Source organism: Phalaenopsis equestris, unplaced genomic scaffold (assembly GCF_001263595.1).
Source record: "Phalaenopsis equestris unplaced genomic scaffold, ASM126359v1 Scaffold000540, whole genome shotgun sequence".
NCBI classification, from domain to species: domain Eukaryota; kingdom Viridiplantae; phylum Streptophyta; class Magnoliopsida; order Asparagales; family Orchidaceae; genus Phalaenopsis; species Phalaenopsis equestris.
The window spans coordinates 2,555,422-2,575,777 of record NW_018164980.1 but is presented as its reverse complement, the minus strand read 5'-3'; the positions used below and the strand labels follow the sequence as shown (position 1 = coordinate 2,575,777).

Genomic DNA, 20,356 nt, shown 5'->3' with positions numbered 1-20,356 from the left:
TATATATATAAATATATATATATATTAGGTTCCCCGGTATTGGAAACCTTCATTCAATTCACTAGAACCTATTTGATACACAATTTGAAATTCATCCGCAGCGTTCTCCTTTGTAGGTAGAGGAACATCGCGTGAGGATGATGTGGCAAATAGGTTCAAAGGGCCAATCAGCAACGTGACGTACATATTGAACACCTTGAAAAGAAAGTTGAGAAAATGATGATCGCTATGGCCACTATTCAGGGGCAGTCACAGTCACCACCGATAGCATCTCTAGAGGTGAACCAGCCAAAATCATTCACATTGCAGATGAAAAGAAGGATTTAACCCAGAAAAAGATATCAGAGAAAGACACTAAACAAATAGTGGAACAACAGGTGAGAGAAACTCTAACTCAATCAAAGGGAGGAGCATCGATTCTGGAGGGTAGACCTTACCCAGAAGAGTTTGATGTTGTGCAATACCTAAAGGGTTTCGTACCACCGTTATTCAAGACCTTTGATGGGACCAAAAACCTTGGCAGCTTGTTGCACACTTTCGAGCAAGTTGCTACAACGCGGGGGTAGCGATGCACCACTTTTCCAACAGTTTGTGAGCAGTCTTTTTGGAGTTGCCTTCGACCGATACGCAGAATTACCTAACGGCTCGATTAAAACATTCGCAGACTTGGAAGAACTGTTCATTAAACGGTATGTCGAGGCTCAACACCACATCACCGTAAGTGATCTTGTGGTAGAGAAACAGAAGTCGGAGGAAACTTTGGTGGACTACATTCTGCGATGGAGAAACTTGAGCATAAAGTGTGAGCCGCCGCTTAAGGAGCAGCATGCGATCGAGATTCTTCTGAAGAGCATCGAAGGTCCAGTGGCCTTTATGCTAAAGGGGTTCACAATTAAGATATTTGAAATGCTACTTGCCAAGGCCGGAAATTTGCAAGAAGAGGCCAAGCAGTTGGGATTTATGGAAAGAACCGAGAAGTCAAGGTCTATGAAAACATTTGAAAAGAAGTTAGGAACAGTGGCAGCAGTTGATAAAGACAAGCAGCCAATGCACAGACAAGTCGAAAAGCCTCAACAGACATACTAGCGTCCTCAGCAACACGGTCAGAAGTCATCTCAGTAGAGGCCTTACTGTACAAACAAAGGGCTGCCCTTGACAACGACAGAACGGATGAATAAGATATATCCATTCAAGAATGGTTAGTGGGGAAGATGTTCCGCAACTTAATAAAAAAACAAGAATTTAGATTGCCGACGCCGACAAAGCCAGAAGAGGCCGGCAAGAAGGATCATCCTCAGTTCTGCCTGTATCACGGGTTGCTCGACCACATCATAGAAAATCAAGGACTGGCTTGAGAGAAACTTTAAGAGTGGGGACATAACAATTCTGAAAGAATATTTGGGAGAACCTGAAAGAGGTTTCATCAATATGATTTCGGCCGATCCAGTTATCCCAATTGACCCCTACACAATTGACGAAGGAGCGAGTACAATTCGGGTGAAGCCTTAGAAGAAAATATCAAACCATATTCAAATTGCTTAGGTACAAGCTACCATACAAAGTTCGAAGTCTTTTCCCTGTTAAGGGATAGTAGATTCTGTCTTTTGATTTTTATTATTGGTATAAAAAAAGAGGTTATCATGTAAGGTCACTGTCAGTTGACCCCAACCCTCCCCACCACAATAAAACAAGAAAAGAAGAGTTGTCATTATTCAAATTTCATTAGTATTTGAAACATCATTCAAAACGAGAAATGCTTTGTTGTCCATCTTTTGCAGATAATTTTACATCGAATGAAAAAGGGTTAGCTCAGAAGTTCAAAGTTCAATCAAAAAATGGGTAGCTCAAAATGAATATTTCGATGCATTGACAAGATCATGACTTGAGGGAAGATTGAAATTAATGCTCTAATGACCATGTCCTACACTTTAAAGAATTTGAACTGTGTCATAACCAAAATTTAGAATAAAAGAGTGTGATTAAAATATGAGTATCGACTAAGGATATCACAAATCTTTTAATCTTCTGCCAAGTGACTGGGTCCTGACTTTTAAACGAGTTATAATATCTCAGAATTCTTCTTAAGAAATATTTGAGGATTATTGAGTAGGGAGTTTGGACATTCAAAATCCTTTAAAGAATTATCCTCTACCAGATATAGTAATTCTCACAAAAATAGGGAGCAAGGAAGAAAAAAATTAAATTATGGGAAAGTCTCCCTGAGAAGAAGTTTGAGATGAGCATAAAATCAAAATTTGGTGTCTGAGCTTAGACATTCAAAATCATTAACCGCACTCCACCGGATATAGTAATTCTAAGCAAAAAAAAGAGTAAATAAAAGATAAAAGATAAATTATGTGAAAGTCTCCCTGAGATATAATCAATAATTGGTGTCTGAATCCTTCTTTAATAAATAAGACGTTGAAATGTTTTCATAAGAAAATTCTTCTGATATTATATTCAAGAAAAAGTTCAACTATCTTGGGTCTCTTGGTCGGCTATTAATTAACTCAGAAATATTTTTGGAAGATAAAAAATATTCTAATCACATGAGTAAATATTCTGAGAACTGCTTATGCCCAGAAAGAAGGAACTTAAGAAAACGGCTATGTTATTAGCAAATTAATAGAAATTCTACTCTGAAGTAATATCTTTCAACACCCGGAAGATTCAACTCCAACCTCAATCTGAAGAACGTCGAGACAATTTCTCAAAGAAAATGTGGACATTCTTTACAAAACCAGTGATAAGCAAATGACGACTACCACAACGGAACTATAAAGTTACAGCCTCTTAAGTTGTGATGTTCTTAGAAATAGCACATCTTTATGTGTACTTGAAATAATACAATTTTGATAATACCTTGAAGAATGAGCTATTTTTACATGCACCTCTGATCAATGGATGGTACTTCAAGAAGTATTGCACATTGTGATGTTTAAAAACAAGGCCCAATCCTTCAAAGCATTGATGTCACACTTGTCTAAAACTATATCTAAATCTTAACAAAAAAAGAGATAACTCAACAAAAAGAAAACTCACAAAACATAAACAAAGATTACACCAAAACATGGCAAAAATAAAAATAAACTCAACATCAAATTAAATAAAATCAAAACAATCAAAATTTTAAACTTCAAACTTTGACCTGGTCAGGTTGAGTCCTCTCGACCTATCACCAGCGTCACTTCTCCTGGCCCGAGGTTTCCTTCCACACGAACTCTGGGTCCTCTTTCCTGCATGCAGGGGTTTAGCTAGTTCTACCTACATGGAACCGCACCTTTCGCAATCGTTTGTCTCGGGTGGATGAGGTTTGACTGGTTCTATTGATATGGAACCGCATCTCTTCCCGCACAGACACTTCTTTGATCAGCTCTTGGGTTGGATGTGAATCCCTCGACATTCCTCCATCTGATTCCTTTTTATTTGAATTTTCCACAGTCCTCACAAACTTTGCAATAAACTCAACATCAACACAACGAAACTCAGCATTCACACAATTCGTACAACAGTTCTCACAATTTTCTACAAACACACATTTCGGGGTCGATACAAGGATTTCGATTCTTACACATTGACATTCCAGGATTGGTGTATGGATTTTGATTCTACATTCATAACATTTTAGGGTCGGTGCAAGGATTCCGATTTTACATTTCAGGGGCGGTATAAGGATTCTATTTCCTTTCACATATTTTCCACATTCATAAATTTCTCGCATTCATGACATTTTAGGGTCGGTGCAAGGATTCCGATTTTACATTTCAGGGGCGGTATAAGGATTCTATTTCCTTTCACATATTTTCCACATTCATAAATTTCTCGCATTCATGACATTTTAGGGTCGGTGCAAGGATTATGATTCTGCATTTAAGGGGCAGTACATGGATTTTGTTTCCTTCCACATATTTTTGACATTCCATTTATAAATTTCTCGCATTCATGACATTTTAGGGTCAGTGCAAAGATTCTGATTCTACATTTCAGTTGCAGTACAAGGATTCAATTTTTTTCCACATATTTTCCACATTCCATTCATAAATTTCACGCACACATGACATTTTAGGAACGGTGCATGGATTCCGATTCCACATTCACAATCTTTCACGATCGGTGCAAGGATTCTGATTCTACATTCACAACCTTCTAGGATCGATACATGGATTCTGATTCTACATTCACAACATTCCAGGATCAGTGCAAAGTTTATGATTCTACATTCACAACTTTCTAGGATCGGTGCATGAATTCTGATTTTACATTCACTACATTCCACTACATTTAACTACATTCCAGGATCAGTACACGGATTCTGATTCTACATTCACAACCTTCCAGGATCGGTGCATGGATTCTGATTCTATATTCACAATATTTCAGGATCGGTGCAAGGATTTTGATTCTACATTCATAATCTTTTAGAGTCAGTGAGACGATTCTGACTCTTCATTCACTACATATCCAGATCGGTGCATGGATTTTGATTCTATATTCACAGTCTTCCGGAGTCGGTGAAAGGATTCCGACTCTACATTCACTACCTTTCAGAGCCGATGCGAGGATTCCGATTCTACATTTATGACTTCTCGGGGTTGGTGCATGGATTTCGATTCCTTCCATAAAACTTCTCACTTCATAAATTTTCATAAACATTTGCGCTCGCAGTTCCATGATGTCCACAACAATATTGGTGAAATTCAACACTCAATGCCACAGATCTCTGCTCTCACATTTCCACAAGTCTCCACACAACACCAAATCAAATCAAAATAAAACAAATAAATCGACATTCAAATTTGAAAGCTCAAACTCACAATTACAATTTGAAAATACATCTGCTAATCCCCAGCAGAAACTCTCAAATTTGTACTCAAAGCCTTTCTTGAGCTGGGATTTCCCGAGCAGGAACCCCACCTCTAGTTCGATTGTCAAATTTGAGTTCGACATCTAGTTTGTTCTATGTATATCTACTTAAGCAGGCTCTTTGGTTTTGTTGATTGATTCGGTCAACACCACGCGCGGTATGCTTGTCCAGCACACCACACCTATTTGGGTTCAATTATTGACCTCATTTTTCGGATGAGATTTTTTTTACTTCTCTCCTTAGAGTCTAAGGTCTAGCCTTAGGTTTCCTTGTTTGACCCTTCTAGAGGACTAGTAACGGGACCCACCCCGCTTAGAAAATTTGAGTCACCTCTTTACTCCTTTGAGCCCCATATGAGTGGTACTGAATTCTTGGCATTTTGTAGAGTCGATTAGAACTGTCATATTAAAGTTCAAGTCAAGTTTTTGCATGAATAGGAGCAGCCATAGGGAAACACTTATTGACTCGAACACTCGCAAACATCGGATTTCTGTTCCAAACTTTAGAATTGCGATTTGGAGTTCCAAACTGCTGTTTGGAGCCGTAGGGGGCTTTAGAATTGCGATTTGGAGTTGCAAACTGCTGTTTGGAGCTGTAGGAGGCTTTAGAAATGTTGTTTGGAGCATTTTAAATGATTGTTTGGAGTCTTTTTAAATGGATGTTTGGGGTATTTAAAAGAGCTGTTTGGGGCATTGTAAATCGTTGTTTTGGAGAAGGTTTGTGTAGCCTTTAAGTTTTGTTTTACATGCGTTTTTGAGATGTTTCTTGGGCACCTTTGTCTATAGTTTTGGATTTCTCTGGATTGTGATCTTATGAGGATTTAAACACCTTTTTGAGCTAACCCACTCGTTGTTCTGCTCTCCTGTCCTGCCGATTTTGGGAGTTGGGTCAGTCTCTTCTCTTCCTTCCCGTTTATTTTTCTTCTTTTTAGGGCAATGATGTCAGTGCTTATGTGTGCAAATGTGGGACGATATAATAGTACCTCTCGCCTCGATGTCCCTCTAGAAAGGTGAGGGTACGATCGATGAGACTATTCACCAGCTCTTCGTGCCACCTTGCTTTAGTAGGTTGTCGAAGGTTCTGGCCCGATCAAATTGAGCGACTTATGGACCATTTTACGTCGCCAAACACTTATACAGATATTACACTTACATAGATACTACACTTCTCCAGATATCCACACACACTTCGAACAAATTCACTTTGCAACAACATTACTTTTGACTGTTAAATAAACTCTGCATGCATGAAAAATTAAATAAACTTTTGACAAAATCCTACAAGGGTCCACTTGTTAATCGCTTCGATTGTGGCTGAGAATTGCCTTCCTTCGATGGTTTGGGTTGGTAGCTTCTATCCAAAGTTGGATTGTAAAGCACACAGCCCAGCTCTGAGCCCACCCTGACCTGAATTCCTACAGTCTCCTTCGAGCTTTCACATGCTTCCTATTCTTTTACATAGTTAAGCTCATATTTGAGGTGTTCAGTAATTTTTTAGTTATACCTGCTTATTTTTACAAATGATGCTAACACCTTTGCAACAGCAGACACGTCATGTAAGCATTTACAGTTTATTTATCGCGATTTTACTACTTTACTGTCACTGTACTTTATTATGCATTTTTTTTTACTGTTTTACTTTCTCTTTACTTTACTACGCATGCTTTACATTATCCGTAAAAAAAATAAAAAAATAAAAAATAACATTTTCGAAAATTTATACACTTTTAAACCTAGTGAACGTCCTTAATTCACCTCTTTTGGATTTATGAGAATCTCTCTGAGGAGATAACCTACGGTTGTTAATGGGAATTCTACGGTCTAAATGGGCTTAATGACTCATTTAGACTAAGTAAATTCAAGAAAAAAATAGTGGTGTCGGAATGAGGGAATCGTGGATTCTAACCGGTGTCGCTCTAATTAATTTAAAATTCTCTCAAATATGACATTTGAACAACAACAATAGAACCAAACTCTGACACCAAAACATTGAAACATACCTAGTAAAATCGTTTGAACCATAGACTTTAGGATTGTTACTTTAACAAAGATTTTGGAGCCAACTTTGTGGGCAGCACGGCAAGGAGCTTGGATAGAGCAACAAGAGGATCTTCTTTAGCAATTCCTCTCCTTAGCCTAAATAACAACCTATAGGATTTTGAGGTAGCTCGCCTAGGGTGACATAAATCCTTACTTTTTTTAGGCTTCTGTGCAATCATGTTGTGCAACGTAAGTCCTAACTCACCTTAGGTTTCTGAGGTTGTCGTTTAGTACGACATCAACCCTCCTATTTCTACGGGTTATTGGCACAATCGAATATCATACAAATATAAGCCTCAAATAATAAAATTGACAGGATTGAACACTTGAATAAAATTATGTCCAAAACACAGTCACACAGTAGAATAGTTTGGGAAGTCACTGAGGCTTCTTCTCATGATCTATAACATCCCCTACATTTTTCTTCATTTGGATTCCTGAAAGAACTGCTCTCATTTTGTCCCCCCACTTGATTTTTCATGTTTTACCGTGAAAACATAAACCTTGAATTCTTGAAGACTAGTATCTCTGATCATCATCGAGAGTTTTCTCAAGTGACCCATGTCATTTGGGATGTAATTAACTATAGGAGTTTGTCTCTATAGGGAATTTGGAACTCAGGTAAAATTAATCCTACTTAATTTATATATTAGGTAAGGGAACTTGTCGGTCACACATAAAAGGTTTGCAGACCAAACGGATGTCACAAATCTCTTAGTTTGCAGGATTGGACTTATCGCCGAGGTATATACTTATCTTTCGGGAAGGTGTAGAATTTACATTATTAGGCACAATTATGCAAACTATTAGACTAGTGAGATCCATTGGGTCTCTTTTTTTAAAAATTAAATCATACTACTTTCAAAACTCAAATTATATAACTCTTATATTAAATTAAATTTGCATAAATTATTTTCCAAATCAAAAAGTTGTCGGGGATATGGTGACACAATGCAACATATGTCAGCGACACAAGCACTTGACCACGACACCAAGAGTGTTACTATAACCATTAGCATTGCTACGGAAGGTTTGGGAAGAAGTGATGATGGATTTCATCGAGAGATTGCCACGGTCAGAAGGGTTTACGGTGATCATATGGATCGTCAGAGTAACTATGCACATTTCATTTCCTTACGGCAGTCTCAGTCACAACGGTGTTTATTCGAGAAGTGGTCGGTTTGCACGGAGTACCGGAATCAATTGTTCTGATAGGAACAAGGTGTTTCTCAGCCACTTCTGGAAGGAGCTATTCAGGTTGCAAAGGACAGTCCTTAAAAAGAGCACCGCATATCATATTTAGACTGATTGACAGACGAAGGTGGTCAACAGAAGTGTGGAGACATACCTGTGTTGTTTTGTTCTGATACTTCAAAATTGTGAGCCAAGTGGATTGATGGGCCGAATATTGGTATAACTCATTGTACCACAATGCATCACAGACCACCCCTTTCATGATTTTGTATGGGCGGAATCCACCTCACTTGGTACATTTTGGTAATGGTGTCACACCAGTATCTAACATGAATCGGTACTTGGAGGATATGGGCAGGATACTAGCAGAGCTCATGAGGCATTTGTTGAAAACTCATGAGAAGAAAAGTAGATGAACACAGGAGAGGCGCAATTTGAACAGTGGCATGGTCCACTTAAAGTTGAGGCCCTACGGACATAAGACATTGGCCAGAAGGAGTGAGAAATTTCATCACGATACTTAGACCATATAAGGTGATGACATGCATCGGTGAAGTGGATTATCATTTGAGGTTACCACCATCGTCCGCACTATGCCCGGTCTTTCAAATGTCACAGTTGAGACGTGTGATTGGAGATCATACACCTCGGAGTTGTTAGAGATCGAAGGAGTGTGTTGAGGAGTAGGAGAGCAAAGGAGGTATTGGTCAAATGGAAGGGCTTCTAGACTATGAAACAACATGGGGGCCCTACGAGGTGATCCACAAGCAATTTCCATCCTTCCACCTTGAGGACAATGTGTTTTTTTGGAAGAAGAGTAATGTTACGCCCATACATTAGTCGGTCCACTCTGGACCGGCTAAAGGCATTATAATCGGCCCACAGGCAGGTCAGTCTCGGCGACATAAAGAAGCGGGACAGATAGGGGGAGCCGCAGAAGAAGGAAAGGAAAGGGTGAAGTTTCTCTATGCAAGGAGGATAAATTAAGGGAGTTTGGAGGAAAAGTTAAGAGGGAATGTTTTTGAGGGGATTCTATTAGGGGTAATTTAAGATTTGCTTTCTTTATGCATTATTTTGTTGGCTGCTGCATTTTCTTCTTTTGGTAGTATTCCTAGCGACGTCTAGGGTGTTAGAGAGTCGATCTATCTCTCGAAAGCAGATCATCTTTTGTATCATGCTTGTTTGCGTTTTTTTTCGTAAGAGCAGCCTTTATTTGACTTGTTTCCTTCTATCTATTGTCGCTTCGCTGATGTTGCTTGCTGATTTTAGTTTCGGAGTATATCAGAAGAGCCCCTTGTACTCTAAGGACAAAATATGGTCTATTTTGAAACATCCATCATACCTCAAGAAAAAATGCGTGCTTTTCCCTATAGCTCCCATGTATCTCTCATAGAAATTGATTTACTTCAAATAGATGATATATTTGAAGATATCTAAGCAACATTTTTGAAAATTTTTAATCAAATTCGACTCCTCCCAATTAGGGTTGTAAACGAGCCGAGCTTGAGCGAGCTAAGACTGGGGCTCGTGTTCGGCTCGTTCGAAATAGCTCGTGTTCGAAATCGGCTCGTGTTCGAAATCGGCTCGTGAACAGTGTGTTCGTGTTCGGCTCGAAATTGGTTCGTTAAACTAAAATTGAGAAAAATAGATGTAAAGTGTGAGATTCGAATCTGGATCAAATTTATACAAAAGAAGACACTAACCACATTGTCACTTGAGGTGTTATGATTTAAACTTAGACATAAATATATATAATATATTATTATATAAATAATATATGTAATATATTGTTATATAAAAAGTTATATAATTTTTTTTTCGAGGCACGAGCGAACAAACTGTTGTTCGTGTTCGGATCGTTAGGCTTAACGAACGAGACGAGCTGCTTAACGAGCCGAACACGAGCTGTTCACGAACAACGAGCCAAATTGACAGCCCTACTCCCAACTATTCTGGACCTGTATTAGGACTTATTTTTCATTGTCCCTTTGTGAGCATTTTGTGCGGTGGTAGCACAAATTTGGAATGCCCTCTGGACATTTTCCAATTTTGTTATATTTTTATCTCTAGAAGCACGCCGCTTCTGTAATTAAATATTCTCATTTTGCTTAGATGAGTTGAGATGCTGTTGTAAATGGACGTCGTGTGTTTGAAATGCCCATCTGATTACTTTTTGGGACATTTGCTAATATCTTAGTTATATTCGTACTGTTTGGTTTTATCGCAATCAACTAATAGCTAGTTCCTTTTTGAACCGATTGAATTGGCTGGACTAGTCATTTCCAAATATATATATCAACATGTGAAATGATAACTTTAAATTTGTGTTTTTCTGGATGTTTTTATGATAAAAACTGTCTTTGCAGATTAAATGGCCATTTTTTTTTCTTATAACAAATCAAGGCCCTAAATCTTTCTCATTTGCATTTCATGCTGAAATCCCCTTCACCTTGCAATGGGACTTTGAGATTCTTCTTTGTTATTAGTTAAACAAGCCAAAGGAATATTTGCATCATGTTTATTCTATCAAAACAGATATCCGAGCATAGACTTCCTACAGTTATTGACACGAACATGAATTTGGAAATACCCTGACATATTTAAGTTCTATTCTTGTATGTTTAATATTTTTTTTCATGATAAGAGACAATTTTTAATGATTTATGAGGCTTTGACAACAAGTTCGTTTAGAAGTGTGAATTTATTTAGACACTTAACAAGAATCATATGCCCGATAGCATAAGGGACTGAAGATCATATTGATGCTGGAAATTTGTTGTTCAGATTGCTTGGAAAAATTTTCAGACTAAGCTAAAGTTAAAATCGAAAGCATTTTTCGGACAATGAACATACTGCTTTAGTACTCTTAGCTCAAAAGTAAAAGAAATGCATTGATGAGGTGACGTCAAAAGCTTATTTCCTCCTTTCCTTCATGTCTGCCTCAACTCAGCGCATGTAATAATGCTATAGTTGCTAAAGTTTTTATGTTGATATTGTATTGTGTTTAAAGGATTCAATCAATAAAGAATTCTGCTAATTCTTCAGGAACAATTTTATATAATGAAAGGAGATGAGATTGTTGCTCGATCATTTCATATATACCCCTCAACAGATCAGGCTGGAAAGTATGAATGTGCAGGTTATCATGATCCCCAATTAGGCAAACGTAGAGAGTTAAATTTGGCTCAATAATTTCCTTTATTCTAATAAAATTCTTTTTTTTCTTCTCACTTCAGCTATTCTCAAGGCTTCGGATTTTGCAGAGGTAGATCGTGCTGGGTGCCAATTTACTACCAGGGCAACTATCCTTGACAATGGATCCCAGGTTCCTGAAACCACACTTAGTTTGTTTTTGTTGGAAATTACAGTCATTAGCCTGCATTCTTTAGAGGCTGATCTGAACTGCAGTAAGCACAGTTAGGCATTATCTAACTTTAAGAAATTTAAGCATGAGCTTAAAATGTGTGTTTACCAAGGTTGCATAAATGCATACTTTTGGTTGACTTCTTTGAAGGATTCTGAGAAGTCGAGAATTTTTAATGATTAATTATAAATTCCGAAACATTGTACTCATCATTCACTAAATTATAAAATGTGGTAATTTATTCATCCTTCTGGGGCTCTTTGGTAGCAGCTTGAGTAAATTCTGTAAAACCTGATTTACCTGGATTTAGTAAATTCAGGATTTAAGATAAAAATGAGAGGAATTGGCAAGAATTTTGATTTACTAAATCTAGGATTTAAAATTTCCTCTTTTTGTCTGTCTGGCAAATTTAAGTTGAATCCCACTTACATCTTTTTTCAGACAGCTCCTAAATATTTCATCTTATTAAGATTTATCTGCATGTAATATTGCCAGGCATATAATCATTTTGCTAAACTCTACTTTTTATTCTGTTAAATCAATTTATTTAACTAAAAGACCAGCCATTTAAGAATTTGGCCTTTTGAATCCATTTAATCCATTTTAGTGGAAGTGCTCCAGATCAAAGTCTGAAGTTTTCTGCTCATGAGTTTTAAATCCATCTTATATCCTTGTCTGTTCAAGGGAGAGATACTTGTGCTGGATTTTTTATATTTTCTACTTGTTTGCAGATAATGTCTGCATATGAATCGAAAGGTCATGGTTTGAATAGGTTTTTTGAATCAATTAAGAGCGGGTGGAAAAGAATGTGGAATGGTTTGATAGATTTCTTTACTGGGAAAACATGCAGGTATGTTGGATTATATCATTCTGCTAGAATGTCATTCTATCAATCCTTTTCAAAATTTTAGAAAAATCATGAAATTATAAAACTTTATAATTTTCCGCAAATAAAATTAATGTAGAGAGAATATTTGGTTAAATTTAGAACATCTCCTTAGATGTCTTTGTTTCTTTCTTGGAGTGCTCAGAATCTGCGGGCCGTTCTTGTTTAATCTAAAATTTTAGAAACTGCCTATATTTTTCATTTCTCTTTTTAATGTTGCTATTTAAACATCACTTGGTAATTTCTTAATACTCTTTGTAAAGGTCTTTTCTATTATATTTTTAATATACATGGTAAATATGCAAAATGGGAAGTGTTATAATGCTCTCTCAGAGGCACTTCCTTTAAGTCTTCCTGGACACATATAACAAATCATCATTACCATTAGCCTCACCTCAGCTATGAAACAAGAGAACAATACATTTTTTTTCAAACAAGACCTTTGGGGTGATTTAAGATCACTTATAATTTTTTTTTTTTTTTGTTAATATTTAGATTTAAATTAAAATATGTTTGATGGTGATAATTATTCTTAGAAACATTCAACACACCTAAAAATTATTTTGAGTATTTTTTAATGCAAGCTGATTTTTTTTTTTTCAAGTAAAAGCACCTGAAAAGTGAGTAAAATTCCAACCTGACTACTCCCATTCGTTTGTCCTTTACAGAAGCAAATGCTCAAGTTTCTTCGATTTCAGTTGCCACCTACAGTATGTTTGTGTTAGCTGGATATTAATGTTAGGATTACTACTGGCCATATTTCCCACGGGTAAGTTCTCTCAATTTCATCTAAATCTAATCACAATTACGCATTTCTTTCTTGGAATGCTAGCATGCATACCATTCAATTCCTATGTATTTACATATCGAACGCCAAAACTTCAATTTTTACATACACACCACCTTACCGTTGCATGGAAAGGTGTATTTTACTTTCTAACAGTCAAGATGGTGACATCTTAGATGTTTTATGAAATATTTGGATGGTATAAATGTAAAAAATAAATTTAACTGTCAAACATGTAAATGCATAGGAATTGGATGGCATGCGTGTAAAAAATCTGATTTCTTTCTTACTTTTTGGTACCAAACAACATCTGAACGAAACTTATTCACAGTCATCATCCTTCTATGGCTCCTACATCAAAAGGGTTTCTTTGACCCACTCCATGACTGGTGGGATGACCGATTTGGTGACCAAACTAAAAGAACCAAAACCCATAATTTTAAGCATAAAAAATATTCAAGGCAGACACATATCCACCATCATAAAGAAAATAATCTTCATGACAAGGAAAAACAATATAGAAAAAAGCCACACCATAACAATTGCCGGCATCTTAAGCCTGATGGCCACATCCACCATGTTCATCAAGAGACCCACAAGCACAAGCACAAGCACAGACACAGCACGTTGAGCAAACAAAAACTTTTGGGAGAGTCGAGTATAGAGGAGAAGCAGGTCGGTCAGAAGCACGGCCATGGCCATGCCCATGGTCATACTTACAGGCAAGAATTATATTCTAACCCCTATGATAGGGATCATAGGCGTTAAGTATATTTGAATGTTCTTAGATTCTTTTGTTTTGGTACTCTTTTGCCATATAAGTTCATCTCAACTAGACATGGAAATTTGGAATAGGCTTGATGGTTGTAGCTGTAGATGTTTGCGTACCAAATGCCTTTCAGCTATTTGAATTTTATGCACATTGGATTTCTAATTATATGATGTTGCAGGTAAAGTCATTTATTTCACTAAGTTTAATGATGTTATATATATAATTTTGAATTTGCATTTATAAGTGATGATATTAAAATTTAATTAGGAGAATAAATCACAAAGTTCTTGAATGGTTAGGAAGACTGACTTCAGGGCTTTACAGCATGCCAAGTATGACTAAGGGTCTGTTTGGCGCAGCTGCAGCTTTTTAGCTTTTCTGCTGCCGGCTGCCCCAGGAAGCTGCTAGGGGGAAACTGGCACTCTGTTTGGTGCAGCTGTGTGAAAACAGCCTTGGGGTAGTTGTTTCTGGAAAAATGGTTCTGCTGTCCCTATTTGGTAAAATTGTTTAAAACAGAATTGTGACAGCGACATATGTAATACTTCTAAATAGTTCAAAAAATTAAGACATACTACAACTTCTCTAAATTGCAAGTAACTATAAACTTTTTAGGTAATCAAACAGTTCTAAACACTTCTAAACAGAATTTCACCATAACCATGAATTTGATTCCTTCTATGACCTCTTCCATGGTATATGTGAACTGAAATTGCTCTAAAGTAAGACAAAAAAGGTACTGAAACTTTATAATGTCCTAGAAATCACAAATGATGAGTACGAAATTAGATTAGATGATAAAAAAATAAACTCACAAAACACTTGATTGCTTCGAGCAGAGGACCGGCAGGGTTTCTCTAATTGGAATTCCGCGAGAGGAGCAAAACTTCAGACGGGACGGGGACGAATTAGGCTGACAGAAGTGATGTTGGGAGTTGGCGAAGAGGAGGAGATGAGAAACCTTCGCTCGGGAAGACGAAGATGCTCGGACGCTCGGGAGTTGAGGAGATCCGGGAAAGGGAAAGCTCCGCTCGTGTTTAGGGCAAGTGGGCACCAACGTAAAACCACTTTAACGAATCTGCCGCGAAGCTCGGCCACGGGTCGCTAACCGCATTCCGCTTTCCGCCTGATTTGCGGCCTGCCACAGAGGAGACACCGCCCCAAACGCGAAATAATCGTGGGGCGGTGCCGCGCAGCAGCTAGGTAGCCGCGCCAAACAGACCCTAAGAAAGGGCAGGCATTTTCTTTGTTTTAAGAATATTATTGAGGCATTTGTGTTGCTTGATTGTAATTCCTTAATGGTGTAGATTCAAGATGTCAACTCTAAACTTCCATCTTAATTAGAGAGGTAATTAAGCTTATTAATGCTTAAACCACTTTTAAGAGTATAGAACCACTCATGTGGAAATAATGCAGAAGATACAAAAGTAGGCTCGAACATTCAGTACTCACAGCAGCAAAAGCCTGCAAAAAAAGAAGAAAAAACATTAACAAAAGTATCGCAAAATTTCTTTGAGGCTCAAGTTTTATTCTAAGATGGAATTAAGACTCTTGTACTTACATATCTAACACCCGAACTTCAATTTTTTGCATACCACTCAATTCCTATGTATTTGCATATATAACACCCGAACTTCAATTTTTACTTTAACATTTCACCTTCCATATGCATGAAAAAGTGCATTGAACTTTTAAAAGTTGAAAATGGCGGTGTTTTTTTATTGATATGAAATATTTGGATGTTATTAATGTAAAAAAGCGAAGTATAGGTGTTAAATATGTAAATACATAAAAATTGAGTGGGATGCATATAAATGCTCCATTTTATCAGTCTTTTTAGCTTAAGGATTAGCAACACACCCACGGTTACCATAAACGAGAAGAAATGGTTTAGATTACTTATTGATGGTGACAGTACACAATGCTAGATGGGTAAATAGCACTTTCCTATCTGTGACTGCTAGATTACTAATCTCATTAATCAAGTTATGAGAATCAGATTTAGTTTGATATTCCTTCCCATGAACCTATCACACATTCTTCTTAGAATACTATGAATTTATTACATAGATTTTATTCATTACAAGAAAGATAATACTTAAAAGTCTGATTTTAAGCTCAATATGTCTCTAATCAAAAGATAGAGAAAACCAATTAATTAATGTTTACTCAATAATTTATTCCCTTTTGGTCTTATACCTTTAGTTTGATTAACCCCCATTCTACTCACCACAGTTAACCATATTATTTAGATGCGCTTTGCGATGATTTTTTTTAATCTCATCATATGGTGTCCAATAAAAACATCAAATTAGAATAATTAAAAGAGAACTTTCTTGATGGGATTTTCTTTCTCAAGTATGATTCTATTTGTTTCCCTATCGAAATTTTCATATATGTTTTTTCAACGTGCATGATTAAGTTGGCTGATATATCTCCTAATAAGTTGATTGATGAGCTTCGTCTCTTTTGGAAGGATGATATACTTGTTTATGTTGATATATTTGCATGCCTATTATGGTCTCAAATCTCAAGCCCAACTTATTTGTTACGTCTTATATTTGGTTTCTTTATAAGTAATCTTCTCTAAGCCATACACAACTAAACTTGGCTTCTACCTTTATATACACATTGCTATATTTGTTTCGCCTCACTAAGCACCTTTGTTGCATTGAGAGATCTATGGTTTATTTTTTAGTTATCCTTGTATAAATGATTTGTTACATCGTTCACTATATTCTCTTAGATTTTTAATTAGGACTTCATTTTCATAGTCTTCATTCATTTACTAAAAGTTAATATAAATATTAATAAATATGTTATAGTTGTTATTTAAAAGTGTTCATCATGTAAATAGAGTGATAATAGTTTTTTACTTTTTTAGTTTATATTCATTGAAAATGTTTTGTAGTCACAATATATATATTATGCTAAACAGGAACCTTAAAATAATTTTTTTAATTTTCCCATTTTGACTCCAATAATATTTTCTACTCTTAGTTTTATTAAACATGACATTTCATCATGTGGAGGAATTATATAGCATTAGTGCTTGCATACTAATTTTCTTCTAAAAGATATAGATCCTTTTTTGTAAGTGCCTCATTCATGCTACTAAATAATACTATTATAGCTACCAACACTACTAACACATGGGATGACAAAGAGTGACAGAGCATATTTAATTTGACCCTTTTGATAATCATATTAGCTTTTAAGGTGCATAATTCCTTATGATTCCTTAGAGTTATGCATCACAAACGTAGGATCTATATATGCGTGGACTAGCTCCTTCATTTAGATTAACGATCATCATCAACTATAACATAAACCTTAAACCAACGAAGCAAGGTAACATTCATGTCATCCAACATTTCCACCCAACACCTACAAACAATTGATATTTCATATTTGTCCATCTTTCTAGCTGATCAATTATGAGATTCCTTATTGATCATAATGTAATTTATGCCAATGGTGAACTTCAAATGCCCATCTTACTAGTTGCATAGCCTTCCGTATGAGGAGAATAGCAAATAAATAGATCATTGTTATCAGAAATAGACTTCATTATTTTTTTCTTTCCCAATTTCTTATGTAAACTAATTTGAGTCTCATATATGGTGAGTTGCAAGCGAATCGAGCCGAATCAAGTAGGTGCGTGTTCGAGCTCAAGCTTATTTATTAAGAGTCTGTTCTAGCACGACTCAAGCTTAATTTGAGCTTTTTAATATTATAGTTTATTTTTGTTTATGAATACCATGTTCGAGCTTGGTTCATGTAGGATTATCAAATTTATTTAATAAAATAAATGATTCCTATTTAAGGAATAATTGACCTTTAATTGAGCTTCACTCAACTTTATATAAGCAGCTTAGGAAAAATAAATGAGTTGTATTAAATAGTACTCCTTGAGCCTAAAAACATTAACATTATAAAAAAAATATTGCTCATCAATGATATTGTTCTTGAACATAAATGTAGCGAGCAATAAATTATTCAATCTTGTTCATAATAATCAAGTACTTATGGAAAGTATTAAAGTTTGTTTGATGAGTTAATCAAATGATAATGAACGAGCTATAATTCAATTAAGTCATGGGTAATTTATCAACCGCCAGGTTCACTTGCTCCTGTGATTTCATAAGAGCCTTAAGATATGAAATTATCAATACTATCAAAAAAAAATTCAGCACAATAATAGCTATGCATGTTGTGGGACCCAATAAATGTGGTGGCATTATGGTCACCAACAGAACATTTCAATAGTGACCTGTAAACATATTTAATCCTCTTGATAATCAAATCAGTCAGACAAATTTATTGTTAATTTGAATGGTAATTTTAATCACCAGTCTGCAATATTTAGAAATATTGATTTCCAATCATTTTCATATTTCTGTAAGTAAGGAATAGTTTGAATGTTTAAAAAAAAAAAATTCTGAAACAAAATCAATTCAAAATTTTCGCCAGCTTTCACGGTGAGAAATTAAATATTATTAATTAGAATATATTCTCACAGAATAGGAGTTAAATAATATTAATTAGCCAATAAGAAAGGAGGAAGATTGGTTGGAAACTATTTTTTTTCTTTTATTTTTTTGTGAACAAGCCATTACATCCAAGCAAGCTTTGATCTTTAAAAAAAGTTAAAAAATAATTTTTTTTTTTTTTTTTTTTTTTTTTTTTCACGTCAATTTTGCCACTTGTAATTCTGGATGTTGCAGCTTACAGATGTATTTTGGGGCATCTACATAATGCCACGCAGCTCTTATATATTTACATATATATCATCTAAACTTTTTATGTATGTGCTATATAAAAAAAATATCATTATTATTTAATTTTTAAAAGTAAACTTTGTGTAGGGCGGTCAAAAAAGCTCGTTGTTCGTGAGCAGTTCGTGTTCGGTTCGTCAATGAGGTTCGTCAATGAGTTAATGAGTTTGTGTTCGATTTGTTCGATAAGTAAATGAGACGACGTGAATAATTTTTTTTTTCGTTCGGTTGGTTAAACGAAACAAACACGAACAGTGATGAGTTCGTTCATGTTCGAATCACTATTGTTTGAAATATAAAATAATTTAAAATATTTATATATAAAAAATTTTATGATATTTTAAAAAATTAATTTTTATAAATTGTAATATATAATAAATCAATAATAATAATATATTAATATTAAGGATGTCCAATTGACTCATCGTTCGCGAACAGCTAGTGTTCGGCTCGTTCGTTAAAAAACGAACACGACGGTGACTTCACGAACAATTTCAAACACGAGTTTATTTCAAACAAACAGAACACGAACACAAGTTTTGTTCATTAGTGTTTAGTTCGTTTGTGTTCGGTTCGCTTGCACCCCCTAACTTTGTGCATAGATTTTTTACACAGTGCTATAAATGTAAATAAAAAACTTTAAGTGTCGGATGTGTAAATACATATGGGTATATATGTAAATTATTGTCCCCTGTATTTTGTAGAAAGATTTGCATGTCACTCAATTCCTATGTATTACATCTCTAACACCTCAACTTCAGATTTTACATACATACCACCTTACCATGAAAAGGCATATTTCACTTTTTAAAGGTTAAGATGGTGGTTTTTTTTTTTAATGTGAAATGAAATATTTGACACTTAATTTTGAGCTAACTCAACTTTAAATTGAATTGAGCTCAATCCAACACAAAATTGAAACGAGCTGGCTCAAAGTTGAGTTATTTGAATTCACTCCAGCTCGAAAATGACAATATAAATCGTTTATATAATAATAAAATAAATTTCTACAACCAGCCTTGTGTGAAAGACATCAATATTAAAATTTAGAAAAAAAACTATATGTATTTTCATATTTGACACTTAAAACTTCAATTTTTACATATATAGTATCATTGCATGAAAATATGTATTTCATTTTTTAAAATTAAAATAGTGATATTTTTATCATGATATGAAAGACTTGGGTGTTATAAATACAAACACTAGAACTCAGGTGTTTAGATATGTAAATACATAAAAAAAATGGATGGTATGTAAGTATATAAATGCTTCTAAGTTTATCCATCATTTTTCTGAAATTTTTTAAATCCTAACATTTGTCTCCTAATATATTTGCCTGCATGTTATCGTCATTTTGTCATAGTAGCTTATGAAGACAATTTTATTATTTTTTATTAAATATCATATGAATAAACATTTTTTTAAGAAATTGATGAGCACAATATAAAATTTAATTATTTATCAATTTATTTATTTAATCTATAATTAAAATTAAAAATTTTAAAATATATCAAACACTACTTCTATTTTTTTGAATTCCCCGCCGGTTGGCATTATTGGCCATCCGCCTTACACCGTTACAACTGAATTTCCCGCTCTAACGGTCCATTCTATAACCCGCATAGGAATAATGTACGCGGGCAAACCTTCTTGAGCCGCCGCCGTTACGATC

The 20,356-nt window shown here is 35.3% G+C and overlaps 1 protein-coding gene across 2 annotated transcripts in view; it reads left to right on the top strand.

Moving 5' to 3' along the window:
• LOC110028979 (protein HAPLESS 2) overlaps positions 1–15,463 on the top strand; it is a 112,954-nt gene extending 97,491 nt beyond the window's left edge. Inside the window, exons 14-18 of one of the 2 annotated variants that reach the window (XM_020731070.1) lie at positions 11,143–11,236; positions 11,334–11,422; positions 12,193–12,311; positions 13,016–13,116; positions 14,743–15,463. In XM_020731070.1, coding sequence (XP_020586729.1) covers positions 11,143–11,236; positions 11,334–11,422; positions 12,193–12,311; positions 13,016–13,116; positions 14,743–15,011 — 672 coding nt within the window. In that variant the 3' untranslated portion in view covers positions 15,012–15,463. Of the gene's footprint in view, positions 1–11,142; positions 11,237–11,333; positions 11,423–12,192; positions 12,312–13,015; positions 13,117–13,465; positions 14,079–14,742 lie in introns of those variants that run through there. The other variant, XM_020731069.1, reaches the window with a different exon arrangement.
• Positions 15,464–20,356: the final 4,893 nt, after the last annotated feature.